Raw genomic sequence first — 13,282 nt, 5'->3', positions numbered from 1 at the left:
GGTGTGCTCCGCAACTTTGGACGGCTCTACGGCGCACCCGGACAGGTGGTAAGTGCAGTGTGGAACATGTTGGTGTGCATGAGGTGGTCAATGACTCTTGGCTTCTGCAATCTTAGCTGTGTACTGTGGGCCCGACATATTTGTCGGAATGTGCATGGCTGCTGACAGATACGTGTTGCCCCTATCTGTGTGACAGGCAAACTGTCCACTGACTTGCACCCTTTTGTCTCCCATCATGGTAGGTCAAGCTGAACCTTCGCAAGGACGTGTGGAGGAGCATAGCACGTGATGTACAGGCATTGGGGGTGTGCAATAGACGACATACACACTGCCACAAACGCTGGGACGACATTTCCAGGCTGAGCAAGAAAGTAGCGGAAGTGACACTGGGGATGATTCCAAGGACGCCACGTCTGGCCCGACGCTCCATGACCCCTCTCATGCACCGTATCATTGCTGTGACGCATCCTGACCTGTCCGAACGGCTGAGTGTGGATCAACAGCAAACTAGCGGTGAGCAGACTGTCTGTGTATGTTACTTGGGAGTGCAATGCATGTATTGGTGCCCAGACACAGTAGTGACTTCCGTGGTGCGTATGTATCGCTGCGATGCCATGTTGGTGCCATTGGGTGAGTGTAATTTGACATCCAGGTCCGGCATGTTGACACGCCACTTGCTTAGTAGTTGAGAGTTGGAGCACATGCCGTAGTGGTCTGTGGCCCCATGGCAAGACATGTGTGCAGATGTACATGCTCCTGCCCTGTCCGCATGCTGTACATGTGTCACGGCCAACAACGCTGATGTCATGTGAGGATGACTGGTAAAGGTGGGCCGTGTGCAGGATGGGGGCTAGAAGAACTTTGTCAGCAATGGAATTAGGGATTCCTTGTCCTTCTGTACGTGAGTGTGCCCATGACTTACACCTCTTTTCTGTACATTTCAGCTTTGGCAGAGGGCACTCAGCCACAGACGGCGGAGATGAGTGGAGGCAATGCATCCGGATCAGACTTCGCGCACACGCAGACTGACACAGAGGAGGGCAGCGCCGGAGAGTGGGACAGGACCGTCCCTGAGGACTCGCATGTGGAGACACCATCGTCTTCATCTACCGAGAGTGTTGGTGAGCCAGCACTGTTGTCACAGACTGGGAGTGGGCAATCAACACCTTCGGTCGGGACACAGCACACAGGGCCCACACTGCCGCCAACTGCACCATGTACTGTTCGTGCACGCAGGAGTAGGGGGAGCAGAGTGGCGTTCGGTGCAGGCACCGCTGCCCCTGCCACGTGGACCCAAAATGCACTTTGTGCTGAGGCTGTTGATCTGCTGTGACAGCTGTGTGTGGGGCAGACCAATATGACAAATGCATTCCAAGACCATGATAGGAAGTTGGGGCAGGTGGTGGCATTCATGGAAGGGATGCATGGCGATCTTGCTGGTCTACACAGGACAGTTCAGTCATTGGCAAGCAGTGTGTCGTCTGCCATTGTACAGTCGCATGGACAGGGTGCTACTTCTGTTTCCCCATCTACACCACTGGATCTCTCGGGGGGGAGTTAATATTCTGACCAGGACTCTAATAAAGGTTATTGTACTAGAAGCAGCGTCAGACAGCACGTCAGGGCACGGAGGGCACAGACACCATTCCCTAGGTCAGCAAAATCTGTTCACAAAGACAACGTCAGATACACTGGAGTACACACACAGGATCCACAAGTGGTGTTGGGGGACATGCCTTCACATGCTACACAGGCATTCCACACAAAAGGTACTCCCAAGGCAAGGGATACTCCCAAGTCCATGGACACTCCCTTGGACAAGGACAGTCAGAGGACAAAGGCACCTCAAGGGAGCAGGGACACTCCCAAGGACAAGGACGATACTAACGAAGGGGCCACTCCCAAGGACAGTCAAAAGACAAAGGCACCTCAAAAGAGCAGGGACACTCCCAAGGGCAGGCACACAACAGAGGTAGGGCCATCTCCCAAGGGCAGGGACAAGGACAGTCAAAAGACAAAAGCACCTCAAAAGAGCAGGGACACTCCCAAGGGCAGGCACACAACAGAGGAAGGGCCATCTCCCAAGGGCAGGGACAAGGACAGTCAAAAGACAATGGCACCTCCAAAGAGCAGGGAGAGTCCCAAGGGCAGGCACACAACAGAGCAAGGGCCATCTCCCAAGGGCAGGGACACACACAGGGAGAAGGTGTCTTCTGGAGACAGGTACACCACAGACGACAAGTCTGCTGCCAGGAACAGGGCACCGTCCAGGGCACAGGGAAAGTCCAGAGCCAACACTCCTCCTACGGATAAGGCACATCCTAGGGACAAGGCTTCTCCCATGGACACTGGCGCAATCAAGGACAGGCATACATCACCCCTGGCTGCACTGAGGCTGATGTTGTCGAAGGAATGGAAAACAGATGTCTCCGCGGCGGAGTCCCCCCATACCTCCACTCCCATCCAGGCCCGTCAGAAGCAGAGGAGGGAGTCCCCTGTTGTTGCATCCCCCATTACACATGATTCTGAGTCCAGGCGGCAGGCACACAGCAAGTGACAAGCAGGCTCCAGCACGTCCCCAGAAAGCCGATCCCTGGCAGCAGATGCTCCACCTATGGTGGGTGATAATTCTTTAGAGTCCCCACCACTTGCCAGTCCTGTCCTGTCCAGGGTGCACTCACATATCCCTAAGAAACGCAGACACACACCATTGACAACTGCCCACCCCGATGTCGCTCAAGTACAGCTATCCCCAGCTCCCAGGGCCACCCTGCCTCCTGGCCCATACAGCCCTGTGGCTCATCATTTCTGTGGTCCCAGTGGCGCTGGTGCAGTAGACTCTCATGTATCAGATAGTGGCACTGTGTCTGTTGTTTGCTGTCATGCATCATGTAGTAGCACAGTCTCAGTTGTGCCCTCTCCTGTTTCAGGTGCTGGCAGTGTATCTGGGTCTATGGCTCATGTGTCAGTCAGTAGATCTGTGGCTGTGTCTCACACTCCTGTTTCTGGTGCTGGCAGTGTGTCTGGGTATGTGGCTCACGTGTCAGTCACTACATTTGTGGCTGTGTCTTACATTCCTGTTTCAGGTGCTAGCAGTGTATCTGGGTCTATGGCTCATGTGTCAGTCACTCGAGCTGTGGCTGTGTCTCACACTCCTGTTTCTGGTGCTGGCAGTGTGTCTGGGTCTGTGGCCCATGTGTCAGTCACTCGGGCTGTGGCTGTGTCTCACACTCCTGTTTCTGGTGCTGGCAGTGTGTCTGGGTCTGTGGCCCATGTGTCTGTCACTCGGGCTGTGCCTGTGTCTCACATTCCTGTTTCTGGTGCTGGCAGTGTGTCTGGGGCCCATGTGTCAGTCACTCGGGCTGTGGCTGTGTCTCACACTCCTGTTTCTGGTGCTGGCAGTGTGTCTGGGTCTGTGGCCCATGTGTCAGTCACTCGGGCTGTGGCTGTGTCTCATACTCCTGTTTCTGGTGCTGGCAGTGTGTCTGAGGCAGGTAGTTCACGCAGTCCACCTGATTCTGTGATGTGAGGTGCTGTTCACTTCACTCACATGTTATTGCACATGGTGTGTACATTGTCCATTGAGAACAGCCTTGCACTGTTGTGCTCCTTGAGACGGGTTGCTTGGAACACGTACTTGTGCTGCCTCTGATGGACATGTTCAGTGCAATGGACTGTTGATGCACTTAGCCCCTCTCACGTGCTGCCTCTGATGTACCTGCTCTGTTGGGCACATTGCCCTGTTGATGCTCTGATACTGCATTCTGCCCTCTCGTTTACTGCCTCTGATGTACCTGCTCTGTTGGGCACATTGCCCTGTTGATGCTCTGATACTGCATTTTGCCCTCTGATGTGCTGACTCTGATGTACCTGCTCTGTTGTCCACAATGCCCTGTTGATGCTCTGATACTGCATTCTGCCCTCTGATGTGCTGACTCTGATGTACCTGCTCTGTTGTCCACAATGCCCTGTTGCTGTTCTGATACTGCATTCTGCCCTCTCGTTTACTGCCTCTGATGTACCTGCTCTGTTGGGCACATTGCCCTGTTGATGCTCTGATACTGCATTCTGCCCTCTCGTTTACTACCTCTGATGTACCTGCTCTGTTGGGCACAATGCCCTGTTGATGCTCTGATACTGCATTCTGCCCTCTCACGTGCTGCCTCTGATGGACCTGTCCAGTGCAATGGACTGTTGATGCACTTAGCCCCTCTCACGTGCTGCCTCTGATGGACCTGTCCAGTGCAATGGACTGTTGATGCACTTAGCCCCTCTCACGTGCTGCCTCTGATGGACCTGTCCAGTGCAATGGACTGTTGATGCACTTAGCCCCTCTCACGTGCTGCCTCTGATGGACCTGTCCAGTGCAATGGACTGTTGATGCACTTAGCCCCTCTCACGTGCTGCCTCTGATGGACATGTTCAGTGCAATGGACTGTTGATGCACTTAGCCCCTCTCACATGCTGACTCTGATGTACCTGCTCTGTTGTCCACAATGCCCTGTTAATGCTCTGATACTGCATTCTGCCCTCTGATGTGCTGCCAATGATGTACCTGCTCTGTTGTCCACATTGCCCTGTTGATGCTCTGATACTGCATTCTGCCCTCTGATGTGCTACCTCTGATGTTCATGCTCTGGTGCCCACTTTGCCCATGCTCACGCATACACTGTGATTATACCCCTATTATGTGTAATAAAGGTAGTCAATCATGTGTCGTGGTTTGTCGTAGTCATTCCTGCTTGCGTACTACAATTGTGTATTTGTATTTGCTTGTGATCAGTGGTTTCGGTAACATGACACTCCCCCTCCCAACGTCACGACCCTTGCAGGTATTCCCCTCCAGACAGCGATTGGTTTGTGCCTTACCTGCGTCGTCGTCGATAGTGGGCCAAGACTTGGACGTGGTGGATCGCGAAGAGCATCGGGAAAGCGTGTAGCGCTGGGTCCATGGTGGCGAGCACCTTGCGGTGGGTATCTCTGCTATGTATGGTATCTTCGCTGTGGGGAATCCGCCGTGTTCAGACAGGTTGTTTTTCCGCAGCGGTTTTATGTGTATTTTCCGCCATCTTGATTTAGGGGACGGTCGTAGACGTCAGTCCGTACGGCGGAGTCTCTGGATTGGTTACGTCCGCCGCGTGGTCAGGTGTAGTTGGGCGGCGGTGCGTGATCTTCCGTCGCGGACGGAATTTTGACACTCTTTCCTATCCTGATGTGGCGGACGGAGTGTCCGCGGCAGGCGTACACGGAAAAGGCATTTTCCGCTTACTCCAGGGCTGCGGACGCACTTCCGTCCGCCATCCTAATGAGCCCCATAGTGAGACAATGTGGAGCTAATTTAGTGAGGTGCCCAATCCTGCCCTTCTGTGCAAGAGGATCCATCACCAGGGCAAGAAGCAGAGGAGACAGCGGACAGCCTTCCTGAGTTCCTCTGCTTACCTGGAATGAGGGCGAGATACAGTGACCAAATTCAAATTCAAAATAAGCTTTATATACACATTCAAAAACATTACATTAGATACAGTGACCAACCTTGACCCTAGCCGTGTTAAATGCTTTCTCCACATCCAGTACCACGCATGTTGAATAACGCCATAGAATCTGAGAGAACTCCATCACCCTGTGTAAGCAATGGATGTTGGAGGTGGTAGACCTGCCAGACACAAAACTATTCGGGTCTGAGTGTAACAGACGTGGTGTGTGCTTTTATAGTCGGTCTGCTATATTTCTTACTCCGATCCTCACCCCAATTTTATAGAAGAAGGAACCAACTGAAAAATTATTGGCATCGGAGCTCTAGGCAGAATGGAGTCCAAAAACATATTCATTTTGTCTAATGCTACATTTTGTGGTAGGAAGGTGCGCACAAAGGATCTTGCTATTCTCTCAGTGTGTAATGTTGCATCATGTTCCTTTTGAGTAGTGTCCTGTCTCTAGTGACTGTATAACTCAACTTTATTAAGATATTTACCTTAACACTAAGTGTAATCAATCGTGTATTAACTAATGGCATGTAAGCCAATGCTTTCTCACTTTAATTGTAAAGTTGAAATTGGTATATCTGAAAATGTACAAGCGAATAAACTGAAGGCTGTTATAATGCCCCTTAAGAATCTAATAAAGAGGCTGTAGCCCTTGACATCTTTAGGTTATGCAGGCAATGAAGGGCACTTGTCAGAGAAAAATGTTGTTACCATCTTCTGATGTGAAGTTTCCATTCGTCAGCCTGTGGTCACTAAGAAGTTCCTTCCTCTCTCTTGCGTCTTTAAACAAGTGCGGATATATAAGATGTGTGTTCACTGACTTTACAAGCGGGCAACATGTTTGAAGTCTTTGGCCTGCTCTGCTGGAGTGGTTTTTTACGCTTAGGTAAGTGTTACATTTCTGCAACTGTTTTCCTGGTAAATTATATAATAGGCTGTGATCGTGGTTTAAGCGAACAAATTGCGCCCATAGATAACATTTATGTGTATACAGGTCCCTTCGTCGTTTACTGGAGCAAGAAATAACCATTGAGTGATGCAACTCTCATCTTGTGCGACTGAGTGATAGTTACCTCCATCATACTTCAGGTACACTTACACTAAATGCTTTTAGTGTACAAAAAAGGAGTACTCACATACACCTCACAAAACATAACCCAAAGAGAAGGGCTAAAACACCCATCACAACTGACACATTGAGATCATTGCCAGTCCCAGATTTAGGCCTAGCTGGGGGGCGTCATGTTTTTGTAACATATCTTATAAGGTTAAAAGAACCTGCTCCTGAGTTCTTTGTGCTTTACCAATCTTCAGGTTGTAATAAAAGTCTCAAGATAATGCTATTTAATAATATACTAGCTGGAGAGATCTGAGTGTTGTCTAGTTGGAGTTTTGGTTAATCATAACATAGTATAGAGGTTTAAAGTGCCTGTTGGAAAGCACAACATGTAATATATTATTTATAGTGCAGACAACTCCAACCACCATTACATTTGAAATCTTGACTTTGTGTTTTTCCGGAGTAAGCTGTATTAATGTCTTCCAAGAAGGATGGTATGTGACTCCTGCCTCCTAAATCTCTAATTGCCTTTTGAAACTTTTTCTACAACACGGGTACTCGCAAACATTTTCCCGGAGGCCACAAAGTTTGGTCTGTGATGTGACTGTGGGCCACATCGATGCCAGTCTGGTGGCGAGCCAGCCGGCGGCAAGGTTGGTATAGGGGAAACAAAGCTTATGCATCTAGTGGCTGAATTGCACAATGTGTTAGATTTAATAAACTATGATGTTGTTCATGTACAATAGGAACCTAGGCCACCCTAAGTGTCACCTAATAACTGACTTGCCTCCAAGTTCACTACTGACACTGTTGTCATTTTGGCATGAAAAATTAATGTTTATATTCATATTTGAAAATGTACACTTAAAAAAATACTTCTCAATGCACTGATATAATCTGATATATTAAGGTTAAATGAATCTGTATGTAAATGAAATACACTTTTTGAATTTTGAAGAGACCTTATCATATTTGTATACGTTTGCTGCAAGATGGCCTTGAAAATGAAGGTGTTCCTTAAAATTAGGCGGTGCACAACAACCTAGTTACTTCTGTTTTTTAACTTCAATTAACCTTTAAACTAAGGCTTGCCTGTTATTTTTAGTGCAGAGTCGAGTAAATAGCACCCTAGTGCTGCTGTTGATCATGGGGCTGCATGTTGAGGTCAGGAGGGCCGTATGCGACACCCAGGCCAAGTATCACTGTCCTATACATTCCTTTATGCACTTGTATGATTCATTGTCTCTGTATGTGGGTCTGATGTAACGTACTCTAACGCTATGCATTGGGATGAGAAGCACTATAAATGAAATTAAATGTAAGAGAGGACTATGGAGAGATGAGGGTCATGATTGGAGGGTGGTAGTGAAGGAATCCGCGGAGAAAAGGTTCACAGAGGGGCACAAAACTACATTGTTTCACTAAAGTTGGCCCTGGACATTGCACACTGCCTAGGTTCATTAGCTCCATGCTTTCTGGATTCAAGAGAAGGAAGGTGAGGGGTCAGACGTTGGTTGGTTGCCACTATAAAAAATAAATAATTCTGTGATTTATACTTGGTTCAGGGGAATGGGTTAATTGTCTGCTTTTTGACACAGAACATCTAGACTACATCCTGCGTACCTTGAGGGGAAATTTGGTTTCAATGGAGGTGGTCAGTCTGAGGCTGAGCCCCAACAATACGGTGGTGAGCCAGGTCTCACGAAAATTGTGTTGCCCAACCTAAGATTGCTAGACTCTCTCCTCTAAAGCCAATTTGTCTACTTCCTTTATTCACCCTAGAATGCTGATCTGTCAACTTTACCTTTAGCTTTGTCTTGGTATAGGTTCAATGTTGGGATAGGCAACTTGACTCCTAGACTTCCACCTTAGCACTAAAGTTGTGCAGCAGTGTGGGCGTCACATTTCGTCCCACATACCATGTGGTGCCCAAGGCTGCCCAGAATAAACTGTGGCCCCTGGCTGTTTTTCGCAAAGTTGCAGAGTTTTTTGCAACCTTCGTGACGTAGTGGTGAAAAACACAACTTTGCACACGTTTCAAAATGATATCACACAGCCGTATCTAGCACTAGCAATAGAATGGTTCGGCATACTTCGCAGAAAACGGCGTTCTTTTCCTGCACAATGCAAGCGTGCATTCAAAAACTATGAAAGTGAAAAACTTGTAAGTGAAATTTCGCAAACGTGCCATTGTACATAGAAAAGAAGTTGTCAAAGTTAAACTAGCAGATACATATTATTGCGTGTTTTCTAGCTTGTGATTTCGATTCGAGTAAACATTATTTTGCTATTTACTGAAAAGTATTTGCTATTTGCTGAAAATTGAAATGGAGAAAAAAACGTGTCTTGAATGTGCAGAAGTTAGACCAGTAAACGTCACAACCTTCACAAAATTTTTGTGGCAAAAAGAAACCTTGATACACCGCTAGCCCTCCTCCAGAGTGTTTCAGCATAATAGGAAATATGTAGATATTTTTCTCCAGAGCCAATTTAGGTATAAAATGTCTGAGTTGGGAAGAAGAAAACAGTGAGATATATAAGTTACGGCACAATGCGGAAAGGTGGTGTGCTGGCGAAGAGGGCACACAGTCAGTGGGAAGGAGCTGTAATTCGAGCATGCCTTTGATCCCCGTTTTATGATTACATTGTTATTTATGTAGTGGTTTTCATACCTATTGTGAGGCCTATGTGCTCTTTGGATGTTGAGGAAGTAGCTTCTCCATTTCATTTATATACCGCTGGGTATCCCTGACGAGGTCACAGAACCACTCTGACTGTCACTGAGTTCCTGGGCACCCTTCAAGTGTTTGGGTCTGTGTTAGTACGCACATGTCCCTCACTGACACCTCTATAATGAAGGAGTTATGACAATAATGTTTAGAAATCTTATTGCTGGGTAAAACGTAAATGACGAAGGGAAAGCTAGAGAGCCTGTAGCATCCAAGCAGTAAAACCAGGCAGGGCGAAGCACCATCAACGCCACCTTTGAATCCGACACATGCACAGAAGTCAAGCCACTCCTCAAGAAACCCTCTGCAGACCCGACGGACCTCAAGAACTACCGACCCATCTCTCTCCTCCCCTTCGCAGCCAAAGTAACTGAGAAGATCGTCAATGTCCAGTTGACGAACTTCATCGAAGAAAACTCCATCCTCAACACTACCCAATTCAGATTCCACAGCAACCACAGCACCGAGACCGTCCTCCTCGACACCCCAGATGACATCTACATGCTCCTCAACCAAGGCAACACCACAGCCCTCATCCTACTAGACCTCTCCGCAACCTTCAACACCGTCTCCCACCGCACTCTCACCGCCAGACTCGCCGACGCCGCATACAGGGAACCACCCTCAACTTTCTCTGCTCCTTCCTCACCGGCAGAACCCAAAGAATTAGACTCCCACCCTTCCTCTCCGAACCCACAGAGATCAACTGCGGAGTACCCCAAGGATCATCGCTCAGTCTCACGCTCTTCAACATCTACATTGCCCTCCTCGCCACCATTGTCAGACAGCATGGACTCAGCATAGGATCCTATGCCAACGGCACCCAGCTCAACCTCTCCCTCAGGAAGGAACCTGACACCACCAGACTCAGCTCCCAGGAAAGAATGAAACACGTCGCATCCTGGATGAGCAGCAGCTGTCTGAAGCTCATCTCGGAGAAGACAGAAGTCCGCATTCTCGGGTCCACCCCCTCAGCATAGGACAACACTTGGTGGCCCACTGCCCTCTGCAAACCCCCAAAGACCACGCCCAGGAACCTCCTGCATCACACTGGACTCCTCCCTCACCATGAACCGTCAGATCAATGCTGTCGCCTCCACCTGCTTCAACACCCTCTGCATCCTTCGCAAAACCTTCAAATGGATCCCTCCAGAATCCAGAAAGACCGGCACCCACACACTCATAACAAGCAGACTGGACTACAGAAGCGCCTTCTATGCCAGACTCATCCTTGGCATCCCACCACATGAACACATCACTCGACACCTGTGAGGCTTCCACTGAAACCCCCCGTTGAGAAGAAAGTAACCTTCAAGCTACCCACCCATGGCTACAAATCCCTCCATAACACCAGACCCAAATACCTCAATGAAATTGTCTTCTTCCACATACCCAAGAGGATCCTCCGCTCCACGGACCTCATGCTCTCCGAAACCCGCAGAGCCTGAGCGGGTGGAAGAGCCTTCACCTACATCGCGGCAAAGACCTGGAACGAGCTCCAGATCAACATCAGATGCTCCCCCACTCTGCACACGTTCAAGAAGGGCCTCAAGACCTGGCTCTTCGGCTGACTCGGACCTACACCCCCCAGACCCTCACAGGTGAGTAGCGCGCTTCACAATTTCCTGATTGATTGATTGTTTGATTGTCAAATGGTGAAAATAAAACTGCTTGGTACACTGATGCGACAGACTAGGAGCCCTGCTCGTGAGGTCTGTGGATCACTATTTGTGCAAGGACTTGAAGGAATGTCTTGAGCTTTTCAAGTTGGAGCGTGACCCTAAAATGCACGTGTAATAAAAAAATGAACAACGTACATTCCAGGGTTTTTTCACAATTCGTTGACCTCTGTGTTCATTCTCTACTTCTGTGTAGTGAGTTTATTTTGTTACACCACTCTGAGCCTAAAGTAGTGTCATTTGGAGCATCAAAGACTGTGTCCACAAGTCAGACACTCTTACTGTCCGATGTGGCTTGCACGTATCACAGCTTTGTAAATGTTTGACGTGTGTGCACACAAAATAAGACCTTGGCTGCGGTGCTGCCTCCAGGGCCGGCCTTTAGCAAGGGCGAGCTGGACCCGGGGCTTCAATTTTCTGAGGGGCGCATGGAGCTGTGTGCATTAAGATTAAGCCAACAGCAGTGCCCTTCTCATCCTGCTCCAACCTTGTCCTTTTCAATGCATGTTCGATTTTGTATAATTTACCAGTTTAAATGGTTCTAGTCCTTCATTATCATATGGCGGGAGATGCTGTAACACCCCTTTAGCACCCTTCTTTGCCTTCCCTTTACCTTCTGACCCCTTCTGGGGTGTTAAGCTATCAGTGATTTTAGTGAGCTGGGTGAGATCGGGTATGTTTGTGGTAAGGGGCCAGTCCCCACCCATCCAGGTACTGACCAGTGAACTCATTTAATCCACCACCATCAGTAAGCCCTTCGCCCACGCCCAGGGCACTATCTTAGCAAAGTCCGGCTCTGGCTGCCTTTGTTCTAAATGTTGAGAGCTGCCTTTGGCCTACCGAGACATGAGGAGCCGGACCAGGGTCCTTTGCCAAAAACACCTTTACTACCAAACCAATTTTCGGAGTCCCCATACTTTTTCTTCCACCGATTTGGAGGGGCCAGTGGCTGGAGTGGTGGCAGCAGATTGGCACAGATACTGCACCCGGCTGAAGTGTTATTTCACTACAGTGCCGCAATGTGTGTGCAGCTACAGCATGCCAAACGGATTTGTAGTTGACAGCTTGTCCAGTTTCGACATCATGCATGCTGTTGGTGCATACCCGCAGCAGGAATCTTTGGCTCATGCGGAGCCAATCTGGGGTTTGGTGTTTTAAATGTGAAACTGCCTTGTAAACCAGCAGCGATATAGGACTGGAACAATTTTCAGAGTGGGGGTGTTGACATCAAAACCGAGACACTGACTTTACTGGAATGCTGAAATAAATCCAAGCATTACTCAAAAAACAAGTGTAGCAAATGAGCTGCGCCCACTCAGCAGAAATGAAGTAGGGAAGCAGTTTAAATCCAGTTGAGCTTTTTGGAGCACACTGTGCCATGGCTAAAGAATGGTGTGGTAAGGTACTGCCTCATTCAAAGCACATATTGTCCTTTGAAACAGCCACTAAATTGGCATTGGAATCAAGCTATCCAGGCTGAAGAGTGCTGAAAGCCCGAAACCGGTCCTTGGATGCTTGTTTCCAGTCCAGGGAGGACCTGGCTTAGCAGTTCGGGCTGGACTGTTCCAATGGGGCACAGGGTCAAGACTGATTTGCATATGGCTGGGTTGAAACTGGAAAGGCAAGGTGAGCAAAAAACGATGGATTTAGGCCCAGATCTCTGTACTGGGGTGAATGTATGACATTGTTCTGCATTCTGTCCATCACCTGTTGTTTTGCATTTGTCACCCCAAGTGGGACGGGTATGCTCAGACGTGATTCCCGTGCTCTCCATGCCACTGGAAGCAAGCTATCCAGGCTGAAGAGGGCTGAAAGCCAAAAACCGGCCCTTGGATGCTTGTTTAAAGTCGAGGGAGGACCTGGTTTAGCAGTTCGGGCTGGACTGTTTCCATGGGGCACAGGGTCAAGACTGATTTGCATATGGCTGAGTTCAAACTGGAAAGGCATGGTGAGCAAAAAAACGATGGATTTAGGCCCAGATCTCTGTACTGGGGTGAATGTATGACATTGTTCTGCATTCTGTCCATCACCTGTTGTTTTGCACTAAATTGGCATTAGTCATGTAGTTTTACTGATAAGCATATGTTGGGACTGGAAAGTCTCCTGCATGGTGATGGACGTGCACCCCTGCCTTGAGTGCCCTTAGCTGCAGGGATATCTGGACCCTGGTAATGATGGACATGGATCATGCATGTGCTCAGTAACCTGGGCCGGTCTCATGGAAATACTGTCTTGCTGGACTGGGAGGAGCACCCCAAGCTCTACCCTTGAGACGGTGATCGTTATTCCCCTTAACAGGAAGGAGTTATGTGACATGAGTGCAGTAGTGGC

The 13,282-nt window shown here is 48.9% G+C and overlaps 1 protein-coding gene across 1 annotated transcript in view; it reads left to right on the top strand.

Annotated features, from left to right (window-relative positions):
* Window positions 1–6,273: 6,273 nt before the first annotated feature.
* The window catches only part of LOC144767187 (hepatitis A virus cellular receptor 1 homolog), a 241,000-nt gene continuing 233,991 nt past the window's right edge, over window positions 6,274–13,282 (top strand). The window contains exon 1 of the mRNA XM_078650749.1: window positions 6,274–6,369. Within this exon, the coding sequence (XP_078506875.1) occupies window positions 6,321–6,369 (49 nt within the window). The 5' untranslated portion in view covers window positions 6,274–6,320. The remainder of the gene's footprint in view (window positions 6,370–13,282) is intronic.

Source organism: Lissotriton helveticus, chromosome 7 (genome assembly GCF_964261635.1).
Source record: "Lissotriton helveticus chromosome 7, aLisHel1.1, whole genome shotgun sequence".
Lineage (NCBI taxonomy): Eukaryota > Metazoa > Chordata > Amphibia > Caudata > Salamandridae > Lissotriton > Lissotriton helveticus.
This window is presented reverse-complemented; position numbering and strand designations above follow the sequence as displayed.